This window comes from Ostrinia furnacalis, unplaced genomic scaffold, assembly GCF_004193835.3.
Source record: "Ostrinia furnacalis isolate ACB-3 unplaced genomic scaffold, ASM419383v2 OfSCF0710, whole genome shotgun sequence".
Lineage (NCBI taxonomy): Eukaryota > Metazoa > Arthropoda > Insecta > Lepidoptera > Crambidae > Ostrinia > Ostrinia furnacalis.
The window spans coordinates 3,567,843-3,586,548 of NW_021130949.1; the positions used below are offsets into that span (position 1 = coordinate 3,567,843).

Sequence of the window (18,706 nt, forward strand, 5' to 3'; positions counted from 1 at the left end):
AATAAAGTCCCGAGGTCAGAAATTATGTTCCACGGATTTCTCTCTACACCGTCGTTAAAGCATTCATTGACTGGACTAACGAGCTAATGCGGTCACGGGTTCGAATCTTACAAGTCCAGTGAATTTTAATGGAATCTTAATAAATTATTGTAGTCGTAGTTAATACTTACGTAAGTTAATACTTATTAGAATTGTTATCAGGTAATGTAAGAGAGGAACTAATACAGCCAAGTGTATGTAACAGATTGAACACTTTGACATAATGCGAATCTAGGCAGGGCCGGATCTACCATAATATGGCTTTTTAGGCTTCAGCCCAGGGCCCCCAGCTAAGTCTTGGTCAAAGTCAAAAATAGACGATAATGCGAAAGAGTATAGTAGGTGGGCCACCTTAAAACTCTCGGTCCGGCCTTGAATCTAAGGTTGCCAGACGTCTGTATAACCAAACGTTTGACTTTGTAAACCTAGCCAAAGCAGACTTACTCCCGGTGTTTATTAGGTGTACAAACTCAATATCGATAAACGATTCAATAGATTTTAGGGATCCGGTATTTCGACTGTTGCTGACAACTCCGTCTTAACGTTTGAAACCTGGCAACCCTACTCGAGCCATAAACAAACCTCCACAAAATATCATTTAGAGCAGCAATGCACCCAGGAATACTCGCTAATTGAACAGAACCCAATTAACTGCGTCTTCACAAACGGCCTCGCGCTGCTGAACCATAACACTTCATTAACTCACCAACAGAATCTAGGGCAAACAACACGGGAACATTATGCTGGAGTAAAAACTGTGCTATAAATGTACCACACTCACGACAAACGAGGGATTTACTATTATTTATTACCTACACGCTACACCATCAATAGTCTCATTGTCAAACTTGAAATCTCCAATTTCTGGGAACGAAGGAAAGCACAAAAAGCTGTAGTGTGGCAGCTAATGTGAGTTGCACCATCTTGCACTATCATTAACGTTAATAACGTCAAAAATCTGTCAAACTCCATACAAAAAGCACCGGTTATTGCAACTCAGCCGAAGTAGCGATTTTGTAACCAAGCAATATAAATTAATAATTACATACTATTACTGTGTTAAATTGACCTGTGTGTGGTATATACCTACTTGCTTGTAGCTGCAACAATATTAGCATATCATTTTACAAGGTGCCTGTGAAACAAGGTTCTGTTCTTTTAAAATTGCTAGTCTAAATAGCTAGACGCTGAGCTCAATATGAATACGAAACAGGATGGCAAATAAAATACATTTTGTCTCGCCCAGAAAAATGTTTACTGAATGCTAGATGAAAAATGTTATACTCATACATAAGGGATGAAATCTGAAACCAGCAAAATTTTAACATGAACGAAGCTCTAAGAAATGTGATACTGCTATTATAAAATCTCATAAAGTTCATGTAACTAATACGTAGGTACTTACCTAGTATAATTACAAAACTATTAGAAAACTAAAGTAAATCCAGCGTAAATCCTAGTTACCTAATAATGGCCGACAAAGTTTGTATAGATTTTCGCCAAGTTACAAAACGAGGAAACCAATTGTTTAGCGATTATCCGCAATTTATGGTGACATTTCGACCATGGTCTGTCTGCAGTCCGCTGTGAGGCGAGCGGCGCGCGCGCATGTCCCATCAACACGTCGCGACAACAGAATAATGGCAGGAGTATTGTTTATAGTCACCGTCCCTCAGAAAGATTACGAGCATGAACTACGCAAAAAAGATAAATCAACGGCCATCGTCATGGAAAAAGAGAAATATGAGAAAGCTTCCAAAATAATCCACGAGTTGAAACAGAGACGATTTGGGACCTTAAAACCAGTAGAATCGTTTGCAAAAGATGACGATAGCATCACAATGTCGAAGTGCAAATCGAGCGATTGTTTGGACAAGAACGAAAACGAAGATTTGTACAAAAGCAAAAGTGAGACCACTTTAAATGAAGTTCGGGATAGGTACGTGAAGTCTCCTTGGGGAGAGGTGAAACAAGTTATGAAGGCAAAGAGGAATAAAGTGAACATAACTAGGCCGGTGCGAGGGGTTGACATTTTGGGTGCGTTTCATTGGGACACGCCGCTTGAAACTGTGAGTATGCGAAAGTGTAGTATTATGGACACTTAAATTGTGACTAACTTTTAAAATAGCTTATCTGTCGTGCTTAGTCCCTTTAGGAATCAAACAAAAAAAAAATATAGCATTCGACATTGCATTGCACTATCGCTTTGACTTATCAGTAAATGCCTTTTTCCTGTGATACCAATTTAACTATAGAATTCAATTATAGCCACGATAGCCGAACGGTGAAGGGGTCGGAGTGGCCGACTCGAGATCCGAGGAACGCGAGTTCGAATCCCACCGCCGCTCGACTATTGTGATGAGCCCACTCGTAACACAAGCTATTTAGCTTACCACGAGGGGATAACGGGACTATTAGTATTTTGTGCAATACAAATTGCTAATAAATCTTTAAAAAAAAACGGCATGCATGCGGATCTGGCCCGCATACCCGCATACGTGGTTGCATGCAGGACAAAGATTTCGTATATGTGCCCGCAGACAACCGCTGCATGTAGCTCGCGTAATGGGAAAAACATACGTATGAGACAATGAAATGCGGGCAGTCCGCATGCGGATTAAATCTACGCGTGCCGAAATCCGCATCACAGAAAAATAAGGCTCTAACCCTACGCCAAATAGCCATCAACAACATATCCTAAGAAAAATGTCTGACGTGATGAGGCTTGGGATAGCATCTTCAAAACTCAATGTCGTTCACAAAATTGTGTCAACTTTGAAACAAAAACAACAGCAAAAACTTTAATCAAAACTCAAAGTTTAAAAAAACTCGGTTACACTGTTTATTTATTTAAAAGCTTTTAGTGACCCACATAAAGTTTATGTTCATCAGCAAATTAATCTTGCTCCTGTGAGCGGTGGATATACGCAAACTTCGAGTTTGTCCTATACTGTGTTTGTTTGTAACTTCACTTTAGGCTTTTAGAACAATATTAATTTATAACATGCTGTGTTAGTTTGGTCCACATAATGTAGAGACAAAAATCGGTAAGGGTAAAATTAAATAACAAGCGAACCGCACGGTTTTCAACATCTTCTTTTGGTTAAAATGTAAGGTAAATGTTTGGAAAATTGTTTTTGGTTATGTAACCTAATTTGTAAACAAATGATTAAACCTGATGTGAAAATTTTTAGGGAGTCAATATTTTTCAATATTTTATTTATTACATAGCTGGGTAAGCTTTACAAAGTTGCATAATATTATCAAATTGTATTTATTTGTGTCCAAAAACAAAGAGATTACCAAATAGTTGCCGGAGACCGTAAAAGCCTTTTAATTCGAAATTCCGCTCATTATAAACGCTCTATGTACTTACCTAAGTAATTACCAACATTTTACAATTGTTTACAATCAATTGAATGTGCAGCCGCAATCAGTAATTTGTACTTATAATGAAGAATAGTTTTCGGGTTGCTTTTGTTACCTATTTAACAGGTTAAAATCCTCATCCGGAGTGTGTCCGGAGTCTTGAGTAGTTTGAAACTTGGAACAAAATTATCTGAGTTGGTACTTGATAAAAGACATCTAGTGAAATAGGTTTTTAGATAAGAACTCATTCATTTCCTTAGTAGATTCTCATTGTTTCAACTCGACAAGATAATTATAGTCAAAGCAAATGCATGTAAAGCATAATTACAATTATTATGAAAAGTCGTTTCGAGATAGGTACCTATACCTACTTATCAGGTAAACAGTTCCTAAACACATTGTGAAATAAATATAATTTTACATTTGAAATGTTTTATTGACTATTCTTGCTATTGTTTTTATGGATGAACTGATTTACAGTCCATTCAGTGCCTTTAAATGGAAAGTAGTAAAATTATATTAATATTAATTAGTGACAACTTATACATACACCCGGCTAAGAATGATATTTTGCCAACGAGTTTTACTGAAAAACTTTGTTTCAATCTTCAGATACTTTCGGAGATACTGGAGCGTCTTGACATCAATAGTGCGGCATGGAATGCTACCAGGGACAACAAATTCTGGAAGGTAAGCATTTCCTCAGTTATCTATCCATCTAAGGACAATCAAGTAATTAGCATTTGGTGCATTTTCATCGACTCGAGCTGACTTATTAAATTAATTCCTTTGGAGCAGTTTCTCTAGTTCTCTACTCATCGTGAAACATTACGTTTAGTCCTTAGAACGGCATCGCCTCATTACTTCCTTTAGATGATAATCATAAAAAAAATTGTAGGCTTAAAAGAGATACAATTTATATAAAAACCGAACATTTAAATAAAATGACGTTACAAAGAGATACAAAAACAAACAAATTATGCATTATGTCATTTTTCGAAACATTACCTAGATTACGTTGTTTACAAAGAATACGCTATTCCGCAGTCATTAGTCTGATACTAATCTTAACTGACTGCCATCATCACAGTTCCTCATTATCACGTGCTAGGAATGACAATCAAACTATTTTAACTTTCTATGGAACAAATCGCTATCAAGCCTAAGTAGGCGGCTGTAAAATTATAGACTCTTTGTTTGCGAATCGTTCAAAATCGTAAACAATCGCATTGTACCTAATTTGATTCGGTAGCCATTGAAATGATTCACGAAACAAGGAAAAGACATTTCCGATCATGCATCTTTGATAAGGCTAATGGCTGCCTTAAATTTAAGTTAAAATTCATCAGTTCCTTTCATTCTTGGTAAAAATGAGGAAAACCCTTTTTTGAACTTCGATTCTAAACATTAATGACGCTAATTTATGTTTGGAAAATGTAATTACAGTTGTGGAATGCTCGGGAGTTCCCCTATTGAGTAGGTAGCCCTACTAGAGGTTCTTTTAGAAATCAAAATGAATAAGTAGGTACTACGACTACAGCTATCGATAGCGACTTTCTTTATTGTCGTAGATATGATTGTGTGGCGTCTCTAGCTATAATAAATACAATTCTGTAGAAGAAAAGACCGCAACTGAGGCAATAAAAATTATTACCCCTGAACATAGCAAGTTCAAGGGTAAATAACAAACAACCCATGGTAAACTTCCAAGGCAGCTTGAAAGGGTCTAGTTTTCAACTAGTCAAAGGAAATTTTTCCATTGTTTATACGGTTCATTGAACTCTGTCGCCAAAAGGTTTCCTTCAAAGGAAAATAGAAGGTCGTGTACGTCATTTACTTTACTTGGTGCTTGAAAGCTGCTACATACCTTATAGATCATATCACACTGGGATGCCAGAGCATAGTAACAAATTATTTTTCAAGGTTACTTATCATATCTTAAAACGCAGCGGCAACCTCTGTCTAGTAAACATAAAACCCTGAGGGGTGTAAGTACGATCACTTGAAGCTGTAAGCATGCTTTTGTCTAGGTAAATATCAATCCTAATGGGTAATACGGTAACTTGAACCTGTAAGCATTATGACAACAATAAAAACATGCAAGAGTTAGTATTATTGTTTTTGTGGACTCAAAAATACTACCATAAAAAAGAAGAAAGAGATGTAGGACTGAGAGTGAGTATACGGACTCCTCAGTGCGCAAAACGAATCTCTACACGCGCAATAAAACCATCATATTTTTATTGAAATGAGCCACCACCGCGACCATGGCACACCATGGGAACCAAGTAAGATATTGCACTTCAGAACCCATCGATCACAATGTAACATGTAGCAGTGTAGAATGAGTGTAGAGTTATCTGATACTAAACAGAAAAAACACCAATCTATCCCCTTGATTTGATATCGAACTTCATCATAAAAAAGGGACAAAGAATGTAACAAATACTGTGTTTCTATAAAATTGAGTGAAGTGTTACATTGTATTGAAGTAATTATCCATTTACTGGAGTATTACTGTAGTCGTAATAGAGTTATAATAATAACGTTACCCAATCTACACTAATATTATAAAGAGGAAAACTTTGTTTGTTTGTTTGGTTGTAATGAATAGGCTCAAAAACTACTGGACCGTTTTTAAAAATTCTTTCACCATTCGAAAGCTACATTATCCACGAGTAATAAAGGCTAAATTTTGTATAATGTAGGCCATGCGGGCGAAGCCGCGGGCGTAAAGCTAGTTACATATAAATTATAAAATCGATATCGTTTTAACAGCGTAGACATCTACGTGATATTGTCCTCTACGAATGTATTCAAAAGCAAATCTCAATGTACTTATCCTTTAGCACACACTACATTCTTTTGTTTTTATTCCAGGTGACTTTCTCCTTAAAGTCGGGCAACTTATGCGAGGAGTTGCTGCAAGTTTTGAAGACTTTTGGCATCGGCAATCGGTACCAGTCATCCATGAGCGTCCTACCGTGCAATTTGTTTTACCAGTGCAATAAAGAAGACAAGGAAACGTCGTACAGAGATAATTGGAAGAGGTAAATCTTTTTTACAGATAAGATAAACACTGTGGTACGATGTTAGGTACTCATATGTGTCACTTCGCGATGAAACCGAAAGTATCGAGTCTTTCAGATATAGACTGCTTACTTTGCTACCTATCTTGCTAAACTTTGGGAGAATCCATAGTCATACTAATATTATTCTAGTTACTCACAACACAAGTAAACAATTTTCTGCTTCGAGATCGAAGCCTATGGTCTCATTATACTGAGCGCAACATCTGGCGAGAGGAGCATACAACAAAAATAATTAACTATAAATGATCAATATCCCAGACCCTCTTCGCTCAAATTAATTCGGTTACCATTCAGCTAGTAACCAAAGATCTTAAATATATAACAGACCAACGCACAGCCTAAACGGCAAACGTAGGCACTTGAAATTTGGAAGGGACGCAGCTTAGGTACCGTAGAGGTGCACTAAGAAAGGAATTCCCGAAATTCCCACGGGAACGGGAAATAGCGAGAAAATCCTTTTGTATAAAAAATCTAAACCGCTTCAGTTAGACGCTTGAAATTTGGCATGCAGGTACCTTAGTAAACTTAAAGCTTATTTACAAAAGGATATTGCGATTCCCACGGGAACGGGAGTAAGCGGAAAAAACATTTGTATGAAAAAATCTAAACCGCGTAAGATACATAGATGAAGGGGGTAAAACGGGTTCCACGCGTACGAAGTCGCGGGCGGCCGCTAGTTCTTATTCTTATAGAAAAGCTTTATCGCACAAGTTCAACATATTCTAGACTTTCCAATACTCCAATAATACCGCAAAATATTTCTGCATAAAATGCAAGTGCAGCAAAGAGGATTTCGATAACCTCACAAACGACAAGATTTTCTACGAACATGCTTTGAAAAGCTCTTTCATGGTTTTACTTCATATAAATAGAGAAGGTGTGCTTTGAATACGGGTTTGCAAATACCAGAAGAATTGTAACAAAATCGGATTTTACGTTCTGTTTCTGTACTGCAGAACAGATCTAAGAAATTCACAAACGATGCTTGCATAAGTGAAGCGGCAAATCGAACGCACAGCCTTGAATAGAGCTCTGTGATTGGTTCGTATGTCACCCTGTGCGTCCACGCGCACTCTGATACCTCATAAGTTTGTGAATACGGGTGTGAGTTTTCACTATACTTTTCGCAAATAGTGAATTACGTAATACACATTACGTACGTAGGTTTAAGCCACTTACCTAAGTGATTCCAAACAAACGTTCTGTAAACGGAATGTAAGTTTTCTTCATCGATCACTTGCGAATGCGGCTTAATTAATTAGCTGGTGTAAACAGTAAAATAAAGCCAAACCCTAACACCATAGGTGTAGGTATAGTTGGGAAATTCATTATAGTAACAAGACTTTTTCTGAAGATACAGAAGAAAAAAATTTAAATTAAACTACGTTTATGTCTATTCCTTATACACTTTGTAAAATCCAATCATTGGACATTTTGACTGCTAGTATCTAGCACTCTCTAACAGCTATCTACCTACCTATCTCTAAGTCTGTTTATAAAAGGAGCATATTGGTTCCCAGCTTCAACGGATAATTACTGCAGACGGAGGATACGGCATACGACAGAAAAAGTAGAAGTTTTTACTTGCCTTGCCATTTCTTCACAGTGGGAACTCAGCCTGGTCCCGCTTCTCATCATCGGTCCGCGCTCGCAACAACCTTGCCCAAGTGCTCCACGACGTCCGAGCTGAAGCCTCCCTGACCTTCGACTGGCTGTTCCTCCTGCTGGTGGCTGCCTTCGTAGCCGCCATTGGCCTGGTCGAAGACTCCACGGTCATCATTGTTGCTAGCATGCTGATTTCGCCTTTGATGGTAAGAATAAGTTGAAGAAAAACGCTTCAAACCTTCGAAGTTACAGTCTCAAGTACCTACTTTATTCATTATAAATAACTTAAATAAATCGAACTGCCTAAGGTGGAAATAGAACCGATCTTTCGCTTGCCGGGCGAATGCTCTCTGAGCTACTTAGACACTGGTTGCGGCCTCGTTTGTTTCATCAATGTTGGGTAGGAGTTACCACCCTAACATCAAACAGAAAGATTGTCAAGTAGGTACAAATATTTGACTGTCACATTAGATGAAACAGCTCATTCAATTATTATTAAAAGTCGTTTAGTCGCTAAACGCTAAGTTTAAAACCACTTTCATCAATAAAGAAGAACGGTCACGCCCCATACAAAAAAAACCCAGATCCGACAGAAACGAGACATACATCAGATTTTTTGTCATGTCTTAATTAGTTAAATTATATATTTTTAATATTCGAAATCTATGTATAACACCAAAATATTACCTTTTGTTTTTGTTCAGGCGTTATACAAAAACTAATACAAAATGCCTATTTATCACCAAAATTGGTAAATGTATGTGTCTATTACAGCAGCTGCTAAGGAATGTATCTAGGTGACCTGGAGATGCAGCCGGATTATACAGGGTGGTTATACATATGGAACGATAAGTGATCTCACTCGATTATTTCTAAACTATACAAGATATCGAAAAACTAGTTACTGATTTTGAAAGTGCTTCACGAGCTCTTTCAAATGGTACCAATAATAGGTTACAGATTATGGAAGCAGGTAACATTGAATTTTTGGATTTTGTAACTTCTCGTTTCCACCCTGTATAATCCGGCTGTATCTCCAGGTCACCTAGATACATTCCATAGCAGCTGTAATAGACATTTAGGTACATACATTTACCAATTTTGGTGATAAATAAGCATTTTGTATTAGTTTTTGTATAACGCCTGAACAAAAACAAAGGGTAATATTTTGGTGTTATACATAGATTTCGAATATAAAAAATATATAATTTAACTAATTAAGATATGACAAAAAAATGAGGTATGTCTCGTTTCTGTCGGGCCTGGGTCACAGATGACCGTTCTTCTTTATATTTTCAGGCTCCTATCACAGCAGCAACTCTAGGCACTGCAGTCCGCGACCGCTCGCTCCAACACATGGGTCTTCTTCACGAAATCCTGGGCTTATTCCTTGCTCTTGTGATGGGGTTCATCTTCGGCCTTACCATCTGCGCGGTCGATGACCGTTACGGGGTAGGCGAGTGGCCTACTGAAGAGATGACGTCAAGGTATTTTTTTTTCTTTTACAATTAAGTACTTATGTTCTCTGTATGTGACAGCAGTCTGTTTTGATCAGCTTTTTTGGTAATTGACTTAATTAACCTTAGTGATTGAGAACTTTGTATGACCTGTATGTACCGTAGACTATTGTGGTGAAACAATATCAACAATCAAACAAAACAATCTTTTGTCTGATTTTTTTAATTACTTGTACTCGAAATTAATTACAGCCCACATAGCACTTGCTCATTGTCGGGTATGCTAGTGTAGATGAGGTCACCCTCTTCATACACTGAATGGAATGAAAGCATACATTTGAAATAAGGTCGCCACTCGCCACTCATTTACTTTCCTGGTTTTAAATTCCATGTAGAGCCGCAGAAATATGAAGTCTAAATGGAACACTACTTTTAATACCTAAAACTATTCGAATGTATGTAGGTTTTTAACACTTGAATCAGGTAAAGTTCAATAAAAAGTCACTTCTATTAGCCTGATAACCATAGATTAGCAATAAAAGTAAAAACAAATGTTTTGTAGAGTTGTGCGTTTGCTGCTTTGTCTATGGCAAGATAGTCATAAACTGGCCAGTGTATTATCTACCTTATGTTTTTCTTTCTAGGTGCGAGATCCGTTCGCTATGGCTGGGCGTGCTCGTAGCGATTCCGAGCGGTGCAGGAGTGGCGCTGGCTGTGCTCAGCGAATACACTGCTTCTTTGGTGGGCGTAGCCATCTCAGCTTCTTTGCTACCACCTGCAGTGAATGCTGTAAGTCATATCAATTGACTGTTATCAGAATTTATTTATTTTCGAACAAACTAAGAAACGTGACAATCCCTCAAGAAAATGTGGAAATGTGGAGGATTTGATGAGTGCTACTGACAACGCCACTCTTGTGGCGGAGTTTTGGGCTGACACTGTGTAGGTTTGTTGTCGACACGAAAAGAAGAAGAAGAAGAAAATGTGCGTCAGGCGTATTACCTCTTTTACGTCAAAGGTTACACTTCCCAGTCTTTCTGCATTGCTCTACTATCGCAAGCACCTTTTTTTTTTTTTTTTTGCGCAGGAAAATACTTTGCGTATACCCGCCGCCTCGGGGGAAGCGACGGGTTATGTGGGACTCCCTTGTCGGGTGGCAGCAATAGCGGCTGTCACCCGACAAGTATACCCACTAAAAACCTGCGGTGCACCCTCTGCGTTTTACTGGCACGACGTGGGGTCCTACAGATTCAGACCACGCCGTGCCGACGACTATCGCAAGCACCTATGCTTGTAATGGCTATACCCAAAGAGCACTTTTTCAGCCTACCAGCTATCTTTTAAAATTCGTCGATTCATCAAGCATGTGATCTAAAGAAGTTACCTTGGCCGAGATGTGGTCTTCACTACATAATCGTCTACTCCATCTTTCGTTGACTCTACGAAGTTTATGGTTGGCCCACTACCACTGGAACTTAGGCAACATAATATTTCCTTTGTATTCCAGGGTCTGCTCTGGTCGATGGCACTGGTACACCTGGTTTTCGCGGAGGACGAGACTCGGTTCTCCGGGGTGATCACCTCGTACCGCTACAGCGCGGACCCGGCGGCTGAGTTAGCATTGCTGGGAACTGTCTCTCTCTGTCTGACGTTGGTCAATATACTCTGCATATTCTTGTCTGGAGTTGCTGTTTATAAGGTTGGTGCAAAATTAACAGACTGGCATAGAAAGTCTTGAACGCCGCGGATCACGAATTCGATTCTTAGTTGCTAATTTTCTCTTGTCCTCGGAATTGACTGCTAAGTATTTCTTACAGGTCAAAGAAGTATGTCCGCTAGAGAGAAGAGACATATCATGGTGGAGAGCTAATAAAAATCTTCTACGAGCTTCAAGAGTCAATAAGGATCCGGCTGCACCTTGGGACATGTACAGGTACATTTAACACCCTTAACACTTGGCTACGATGGTAAAGACAAGCTTTTGTTTTGTATTAGGTACTTTGCTAATGTAAAGAAAGACGTCACTTGCTAACATATTACCTCTACTTTAAATGTTCAAGAGACAATGTCACAAGCGTTTCATCAACCAATTGCAGTAAATGGTGTAACGATCAAATCGAGGCTCAGAAGACGTCGGACAAGGCTGTGCCTCCAGTCCAGAGTGACACAGTGACGTATCGCCGCCACGTGACGGGCTTACGACCGAAGGCCCAGAACCTTGAGGACTACCTGCAGGGTTCTCAGTGAGTACACTATTCATAATCAAGAATTTACTCAAACATTCTCCTAAATACTTTGCAACCCAACTGAGGTGGGTTATAACAGAGGAGAGGAGAGTTGTGACATTGTCGATTTTTTGGAACTTGTTAACTACTAGCGAGCACGTACTCAGTGGCGGCGTAAGGCGTAGGCGACGTGGGCCACCGCCTACGGCCTCGCGGAACAAGGGGCCTCGCGCATCAACAATTTTGAAACATTGACTATTAAATATAAATTATTGATAGCTAAACAATGTAGATAAAAAAAATTGTTTTTCCAAACAAATTCAGCCATAATCAGACATAAAATTAAGCAACAACACGGTTTTAAAGTGACAACATTATTCTTTGGCGCAAAATTCCTTTAAAATAATCACTGAATCAAGAAATCAGAAACTGTCAATGAATAGACCATTGACCCGTTTTTTTTATTATTTCATAAAATCCGTCTTCAGGTCGCCACAGAACAAGGCCTCGCGAAATCTGTCTTGCCCACATCAAATTTAGGTCTTGCCCCGCCACTGCACGTACTTAACTGGAATTAACGAATGCGCTCTGTTGCGGTGAGCAATATCTCTTGCGTGCTAACAGTTAATGGGTTCCCAAAAATCGACAATGTCCCACCCCAACTCTCCTATGTTACAACTCACTTCGGTCTCCCCTGGTAGTGTCTTGCCTGTTTCTATCAACACCCGCTTATTTACCTACATGAAATGTTTTCAACTGTTGGATGTAGCAACTGAATTCTTATTTGCAGAACCACTGACAACTTGACTCCACATCATTTCGAATCTCAATCAACACTGGATATAGAAAGCCGAATGGAAAATGAAGAAAAGTGCGGAAAACCTAGTTTAGACTCCAGCGTGTATTCCAACGAAAACAAATCTATATGTAACTTAAAATCTTTAGATCGGGAAGACTTTAGCTTGTATGACACATGCTTTGAAGGGAAAGAAGGGGAAGAATCATATAAAACACACTACCCGACGATAGAACCATCGTCAAATCTAACGGTAGACGCTAAGCAGCAAGGTGTTATTTTAGGAAATAAAACTTTTCATGTTTAATATACCTACTAGGTACCTCTAAATTATAAGGGAAGATTTTGTTAACTTATGTTCATAAACAGAAACACCCACTTAATCAGAGTCACTTTTATATACGACTATTATTAGTTACTACATCCATATATGTTACCTTTATAGCGAATGTTTTTATATTGTAGTGATATCCAGAGTTAAAAACTTAAAAACAACAAACTTACGTTACACGCCTTCTTGCTTTTTAACCGACTTCAACAAAAGGAGATGGCTCTCAATTCGGTTGGTAGGTAGGTATAATCTTTCTTAGCTTAGTTCCTTAGTTTCACAAATCTTGATTAGAGATATCGCTAGCAAATAGAGTCACCGGAAATCAGCTGATAGATACTCGGCAGATAGCTGAAACGTAATCTAAAGGGACAACGGAAGCTATTCCCACCTCTCGTTCCCACCGCTGCAACTCCTGTGTAGCCAGGATCTACAGCTTGATCGCCAATAAAAACCCAACCAGTGAAGGTCAAGTTTGTCCCGGGGGAAAGTTAAGTAAACAGTCATTGGACCCGCAACGAAATTAATCAGAAGAACATAGGATAAATATAACTACATAAGTACATACCTACAAGAAACTTTAACATCAGGTCAGGAATAATTGTGCCCCTCAATATTAATTGCTTAAGACAACTGCCTTCTATTCCGACTTTCGAACTTGATTGATTGAACTGTCCCATGTGCGGTAAATCTGTGATGCAGTGATTGATGGACCGCCAACCGACATTAGGGACTATTAAGGACTTTGTGATTAAACTGAACTACTTAGTTATTTTCATCGAAATCAATCTCTACATAAGTATTCTGTGATACAGTTTACAATATTTATTTTTAATGTTTTTTTTTTCAATAAAATTATTTGTACGACTTGCGGTTGCGACTCGTATTGTTATATTTTTTATTCAAACAATAATGTAGCACCTGCTTTATTTTTACTATTTTGTTTAATTTAAGATTTAAGACATAGGAATATTTTTTATTGAATAATCTTTACCATCTTATGAGTTCATAGAGCGAAATGAAAGAATACGCTTAGGTTTAATCCTATTTAAATAAACACTTGTTAGAGATATTGCTGATGGTTTTATTCGTTAACTACTAATCGCCTTTGTTTAAACAGTCAACAGCACATCAGACTAATATTTTGTTGCAAAATAGAACCATTTCAGGTCCACTGAAATGGACCTACCTACTTAACTTAGATACTCGTAATGATTTTGATTACGAATTCGAATGTTATTTTTCTACGCTCTACTTATCTGCAAAGCGATCCCAATAATTGTGTTAACGAAGTTCGAGAGGCCTACTCTATAAAGCCTACCCTTAATTAAACTGTGTAAACTCAAAAGTATTGCTACCCAACTTGTAGGTAAGTATCGAAGATTCTTAAGAAGATTAGAAAGATTCCAATTTTGCGAGGATACTTTAAGTGGATCGAAGTAGATCTTGGTCAGCCGGTGGTCGTTACACAAGCCATTTAAGGCGCTTAAAGTCGGCTCATGAGCCTGCATCTAATCTCTTTTACCTGGTTTAGCTCCATTAAACTTACATAAAGCGGCTTTTAAGCATGGAAATATTGCCCAAGATACCTAATATGCTCTATTTTCAGCACTAATAAGTATGACGTGGACATGTGATGGATATTTGTTAGGCTCTGGATTTTTACAATTCCTAATTAAGTAAAACATATATTGACGATCCATCTACTTAGTATCCATCACGTGGGTATTACTTACCCAAGATGTAAGACTTTTTAATTCAGGTTCTCTGTCACTTTTGGCTGGTGAGCTGTATTGTTACCTACAACATGAAGACAACTAATAAGTACTAACTTATGTAGAGCTATCTATTGTAGATTTGTCTATCTAATATGTAACACAATTTCATATTGCGACGCAGAGAATCATTCAATTTTAACTGTAGTGTTTCTAATTGGTAAGCCTCTTGTCTTCAAATGTCCACTACGGAAAATTATCTAGGTAAGTAGGTAGGTACGCAGTTTTTCGGCTCACCTGCTAAAGGTTTTGCGCCCTTGACCTCCGGATCGATTGTGAGGTTGTGTGTAAACTTATGCAACTTTCGTAGACGTAGCTAAGGTCAGCCAGCGTAAATACTAAAACATGTATATAGGGGTCAAAGTGGACATTATGTAGGTATACCTAATCTGTTATGTTTATTTCATTGTAAGAGAGATGAAATTCAAAGTCTGCCGCAGCCGTTATATAATTTGCCGCAGTCATAATCACCACACATAGACTCTAATGAGCTATAACAAGCTGTTAACTACGGAAGACACTGAGATGTCCTCAGTCACAATTCTCAATCCTATGACATTACAACCCATGCAAAATGCCGTCTGGGGTGGTCTTCGTCATTTTCATACCGTCAAGTAACTACGAGCATATCCTAAGGTTTGGAAAACCGAAGGATATGATATCAATTGAGGATGTGCCCTACAAACCCTGCCGAATGGAGGTCGAGTTGCGAAATAAGAAGTCCAAGAGCATCCCGATACATTTGACTCAAGAGTATTATAATGAAGGGTTCAACCCCACTTTGGAAAATATAAAGGAAGATGCTGAATACTTCACTATGGAGAGCGTGAGTAACATTTTTATGAAGTAGGTATACACACCTAATCCTTACTTCATATAGGTAGCGATAGAATTTGCCCCCGTATTTAAAGTCACTTTTGTTCGGATTGTATGGAAGAAATAGCATCATAGCGATAACACCACCTAAATGTGCTATTCTAACTTATTATTCAATCTGATTTTCAACTTCGTATAGTACCTTTATGCTTAAAATTGAGCTATACCTAACCTACAAGGCCTTTGGGTATTCAAATTCAGTCTATCACATTGATAAATTATTTATAAAACTTTCGACCCAAGTTGGTGTGAAGGGCAAATAAGAAACAACGCGTAATTTGTTGACTCAATGTTTTGTTTAAATTGGTAGGTAAAACATTGGGGGAGATAGTTTCAAATTGGTTTCAAAATGCAAATTTAACGATAATAATTTATGAAGTCGGTCAAAAATGGTATCTTTTCAAGATTTCCACTTTTTACTCGTATGAAATAAGTCAAGCAATATCAAGCTTTACAAAATTGAGTCATATCAGTCATAATATGCAGATTCTGCAAGAGCTCCTGAACAAACTCTATGTTGAACACGTCTCATGGATGAGTGACAAGGCGGGAAACTATTTCGAAGTGACCTTCCCGCTCCCTACGGGAGACGAATGCGAGACCATGCTGCATTGCCTTACGCAACTAGGCATCGGAATTCAGTGCAAATCCATTGTGAGGCAAGTTCTTTGAAAATATTTTATATAAAAACAGACTTTTATAAGCAGCTACGAGTATACCTACGTCTGACATAGCTCAATCGTAGGAACAATCTAATCAAAAGGGGAACCTGAAACATAAACAAAGTTATTTTAAACTATTTGAGAATCAAACCCAGGACCTCAACTACATAGGTAGGTGTAGTAGGTAGGTATATCGTCAAACCAAATTTTCAATTTCTTTTTGTACAGTGTTCTACCGTGCAACGTCGTACATTCTGCTATAGAAAACGAACAACTCGACGAAGACACTTTATTGTAAGTTTATTAACATCATCATAAAGCATCTCTCTTTCAATAAAAGTTATATTACTTAATTGCCATTTTTAAGTGACTCTTCCGTGCACAGACGTAAAACTGAAGACGCAAAACGATGGAGAGCTTTCGTAGAGTCAATAAGGTCGAAACTCACAGTGAAGCAAGTGGTCGATGGTGTTAGAGGCGGTGGCGAACTGTCTTTCGACTATTTAACGTTAATAATAACAGCAGAGTAAGTAGCCTTTAGAACTATTGTATCAAAGTAGATGGTGAGTCAATCCATACAAGTTTTCAGCCAAGAAATTACAAGCAGGTACGAGTACCTCCCCAAATGATTATATATGTTAAGCAAATGATTCGTCTATGACTCTACAATACCTATTCCTTTTTTTGCAGCTCTTTGGCAGCTCTTGGCCTGGTCGAAAACAATGCTTCCAACATAGTAGCAGCTATGTTAGTATCTCCACTTATGGGCCCAGTGATGTCGATCACATTCGGGACAATCATCTCCGACAGAAGCCTGGTCAGAAGTGGCTTCGAGAGTCTCATCTTAGGAATGTTCCTCTCATTACTATTTGGATTCATATTTGGACTTATCTTGGGCACGACTGAGATGCCATGGGGTTTTGGAGATTGGCCAACAGAGGAAATGAAGTCGCGGTATTTATAATTCATTAATTAGCTATAATTATCATTCAGATTGTTTACACTGAATGATTCAGTGTAAACAAACGTCTGCTATAATTGTCTCTGAACAATGAAAGGTAGTTTGATTTTGTTTTATTTTTCAGAGGGAATGTAAGGTCGCTCTGGATGGGTGTTCTCTGGGCTTTGACATCAGGCACTGGAGTGGCCTTAGCCCTTTTGCAGGGCAGTGCGGGTCCTTTAATCGGCATAGCGATATCGGCTTCCTTGCTGCCTCCAGTCGTAAATTGTGTAAATCTTTTAATACCTACTTCAAAATTTAACATTATAAACATACCTTTCATTTAGGAACATCTTCTACAGATTGTTTTATTGCAGGGTCTCTATTGGGCACTAGCATGTATTTGGTTGTTGTACCCTGGTGTGAAAATTCCTCATATCAAGGGTGAACCATACTATGGCAATTCAAGCTATGTGCCACTCTACCACGACTACTTGCCGATTGAATTTGCAGTAAACGGTAAAAGAAATCTTCACATAGGTTTTGGCATTAACTTAAGATGCGTAGGTGTTAATTTAGGTCTCGTTTAACGAAGAATAATGAAACCCCTGTTTTATTTTAGGTATCGTAAGCTGTTGCCTCACAATAGTTAACGTCATCTGCATATTCATAACGGCTATAATATTCCTCAAGATCAAAGAGGTGGCTGCACCCTACACTTCCACGCCAGATTTGCGCAGGTTCTGGGAGCAGGACATCAAAATAGCTAGAGAGGCTAACAGAAGCAATTTGCATAAAGGAGAGGCAGATGAACGCACTGAGTAAGTATTAAGATACTTTGAAGAATAAAATGACGCACGTACCCTACACTACTTTACCAAGCAATTTTGTAATGAATCCCAACGGCAAGTCTTTATATCTTTTACAGATTGGTGTTAGAAGAACTGAATCAAGTGTCAGATGAAGAGGTAAAAGAGAAGCTGGAAGCAGCAGTTCAAGAGGCAGTAGACGACGAAACTTATCGCAAAGTTAAGAGGATGAGTTATCAAAGTCACAATGCTGACGAGGTAATCTCACCCTGATTAAATTTCTTGTAGCCTTTTAGGTACCTAATAACTAATTTGGTGTTTAATATAAACTGCGTTTCAGGTAATCCGCACTATTGGACTTCAACCACGCACTCCCGTATCGAAAAGGTCCAGTTTAAACCTTACTGGTGTATCTACCCCGCGTTCAGCAAAAGCACATGCTAAGAACTCCAACATTGCCGATATAGCGACTTTGGACAAAATTCTCACGTCTCTTCTGGAAATGAGGGACAACAGAAGATCGTTCTATTCACATAGAGGAACCCCAAGAATGAGCAGGGTGCCTACGAGTTTAGGCCGTAACAGGCGCTCCGAGTCTTGGTCGGAGAGAATTTTCGAGAATTCTGTGGTTAACAGCGTATTGAATAATCTAAAAGCTAACAAGCGAAACTCTCCCGATGAAGAATTCTTTTTAACTCCAAAATAAGAAAATTATTAAAAGTTAGATAACTTT

At 38.4% G+C, this 18,706-nt stretch overlaps 2 protein-coding genes across 2 annotated transcripts; both read left to right on the forward strand.

Moving 5' to 3' along the window:
* The first annotated feature begins 1,624 nt into the window (after positions 1-1,624).
* Positions 1,625-12,964, forward strand: LOC114349887 (uncharacterized). The gene is made up of 10 exons (XM_028300479.1): positions 1,625-2,108; positions 4,021-4,098; positions 6,289-6,458; positions 8,107-8,311; positions 9,405-9,592; positions 10,207-10,351; positions 11,070-11,261; positions 11,380-11,495; positions 11,659-11,805; positions 12,578-12,964. The coding sequence occupies exons 1-10, from the start codon at positions 1,680-1,682 to the stop codon at positions 12,888-12,890; spliced, it is 1,983 nt and encodes a 660-aa protein (XP_028156280.1). The 5' UTR covers positions 1,625-1,679; the 3' UTR covers positions 12,891-12,964.
* A 2,229-nt stretch (positions 12,965-15,193) lies between these two features.
* Positions 15,194-18,679, forward strand: LOC114349732 (uncharacterized). Its single transcript, XM_028300209.1, has 10 exons — positions 15,194-15,512; positions 16,049-16,221; positions 16,453-16,518; positions 16,610-16,750; positions 16,915-17,178; positions 17,310-17,454; positions 17,542-17,683; positions 17,787-17,985; positions 18,093-18,231; positions 18,314-18,679. Exons 1-10 carry the CDS (start codon positions 15,261-15,263, stop codon positions 18,677-18,679), a joined length of 1,887 nt encoding a protein of 628 aa, XP_028156010.1. The 5' UTR covers positions 15,194-15,260.
* The last annotated feature ends 27 nt before the right edge of the window (positions 18,680-18,706 follow it).

What these genes read in the sequence shown, in the direction of transcription:
- LOC114349887 (XM_028300479.1), top strand. Translation starts at nt 1,680, where the DNA reads ATGGCAGGAGTATTGTTTATAGTCACCGTCCCTCAGAAAGATTACGAG. An exon ending in TGCTGATTTCGCCTTTGATG is followed by an intron (nt 8,312 to 9,404) that starts GTAAGAATAAGT and finishes TTATATTTTCAG; the next exon opens with GCTCCTATCACAGCAGCAAC. An exon ending in GACTACCTGCAGGGTTCTCA is followed by an intron (nt 11,806 to 12,577) that starts GTGAGTACACTA and finishes TCTTATTTGCAG; the next exon opens with AACCACTGACAACTTGACTC.
- LOC114349732 (XM_028300209.1), top strand. Translation starts at nt 15,261, where the DNA reads ATGCCGTCTGGGGTGGTCTTCGTCATTTTCATACCGTCAAGTAACTAC. An exon ending in TGCCTCCAGTCGTAAATTGT is followed by an intron (nt 17,455 to 17,541) that starts GTAAATCTTTTA and finishes GTTTTATTGCAG; the next exon opens with GGTCTCTATTGGGCACTAGC. An exon ending in GAGGCAGATGAACGCACTGA is followed by an intron (nt 17,986 to 18,092) that starts GTAAGTATTAAG and finishes TATCTTTTACAG; the next exon opens with ATTGGTGTTAGAAGAACTGA.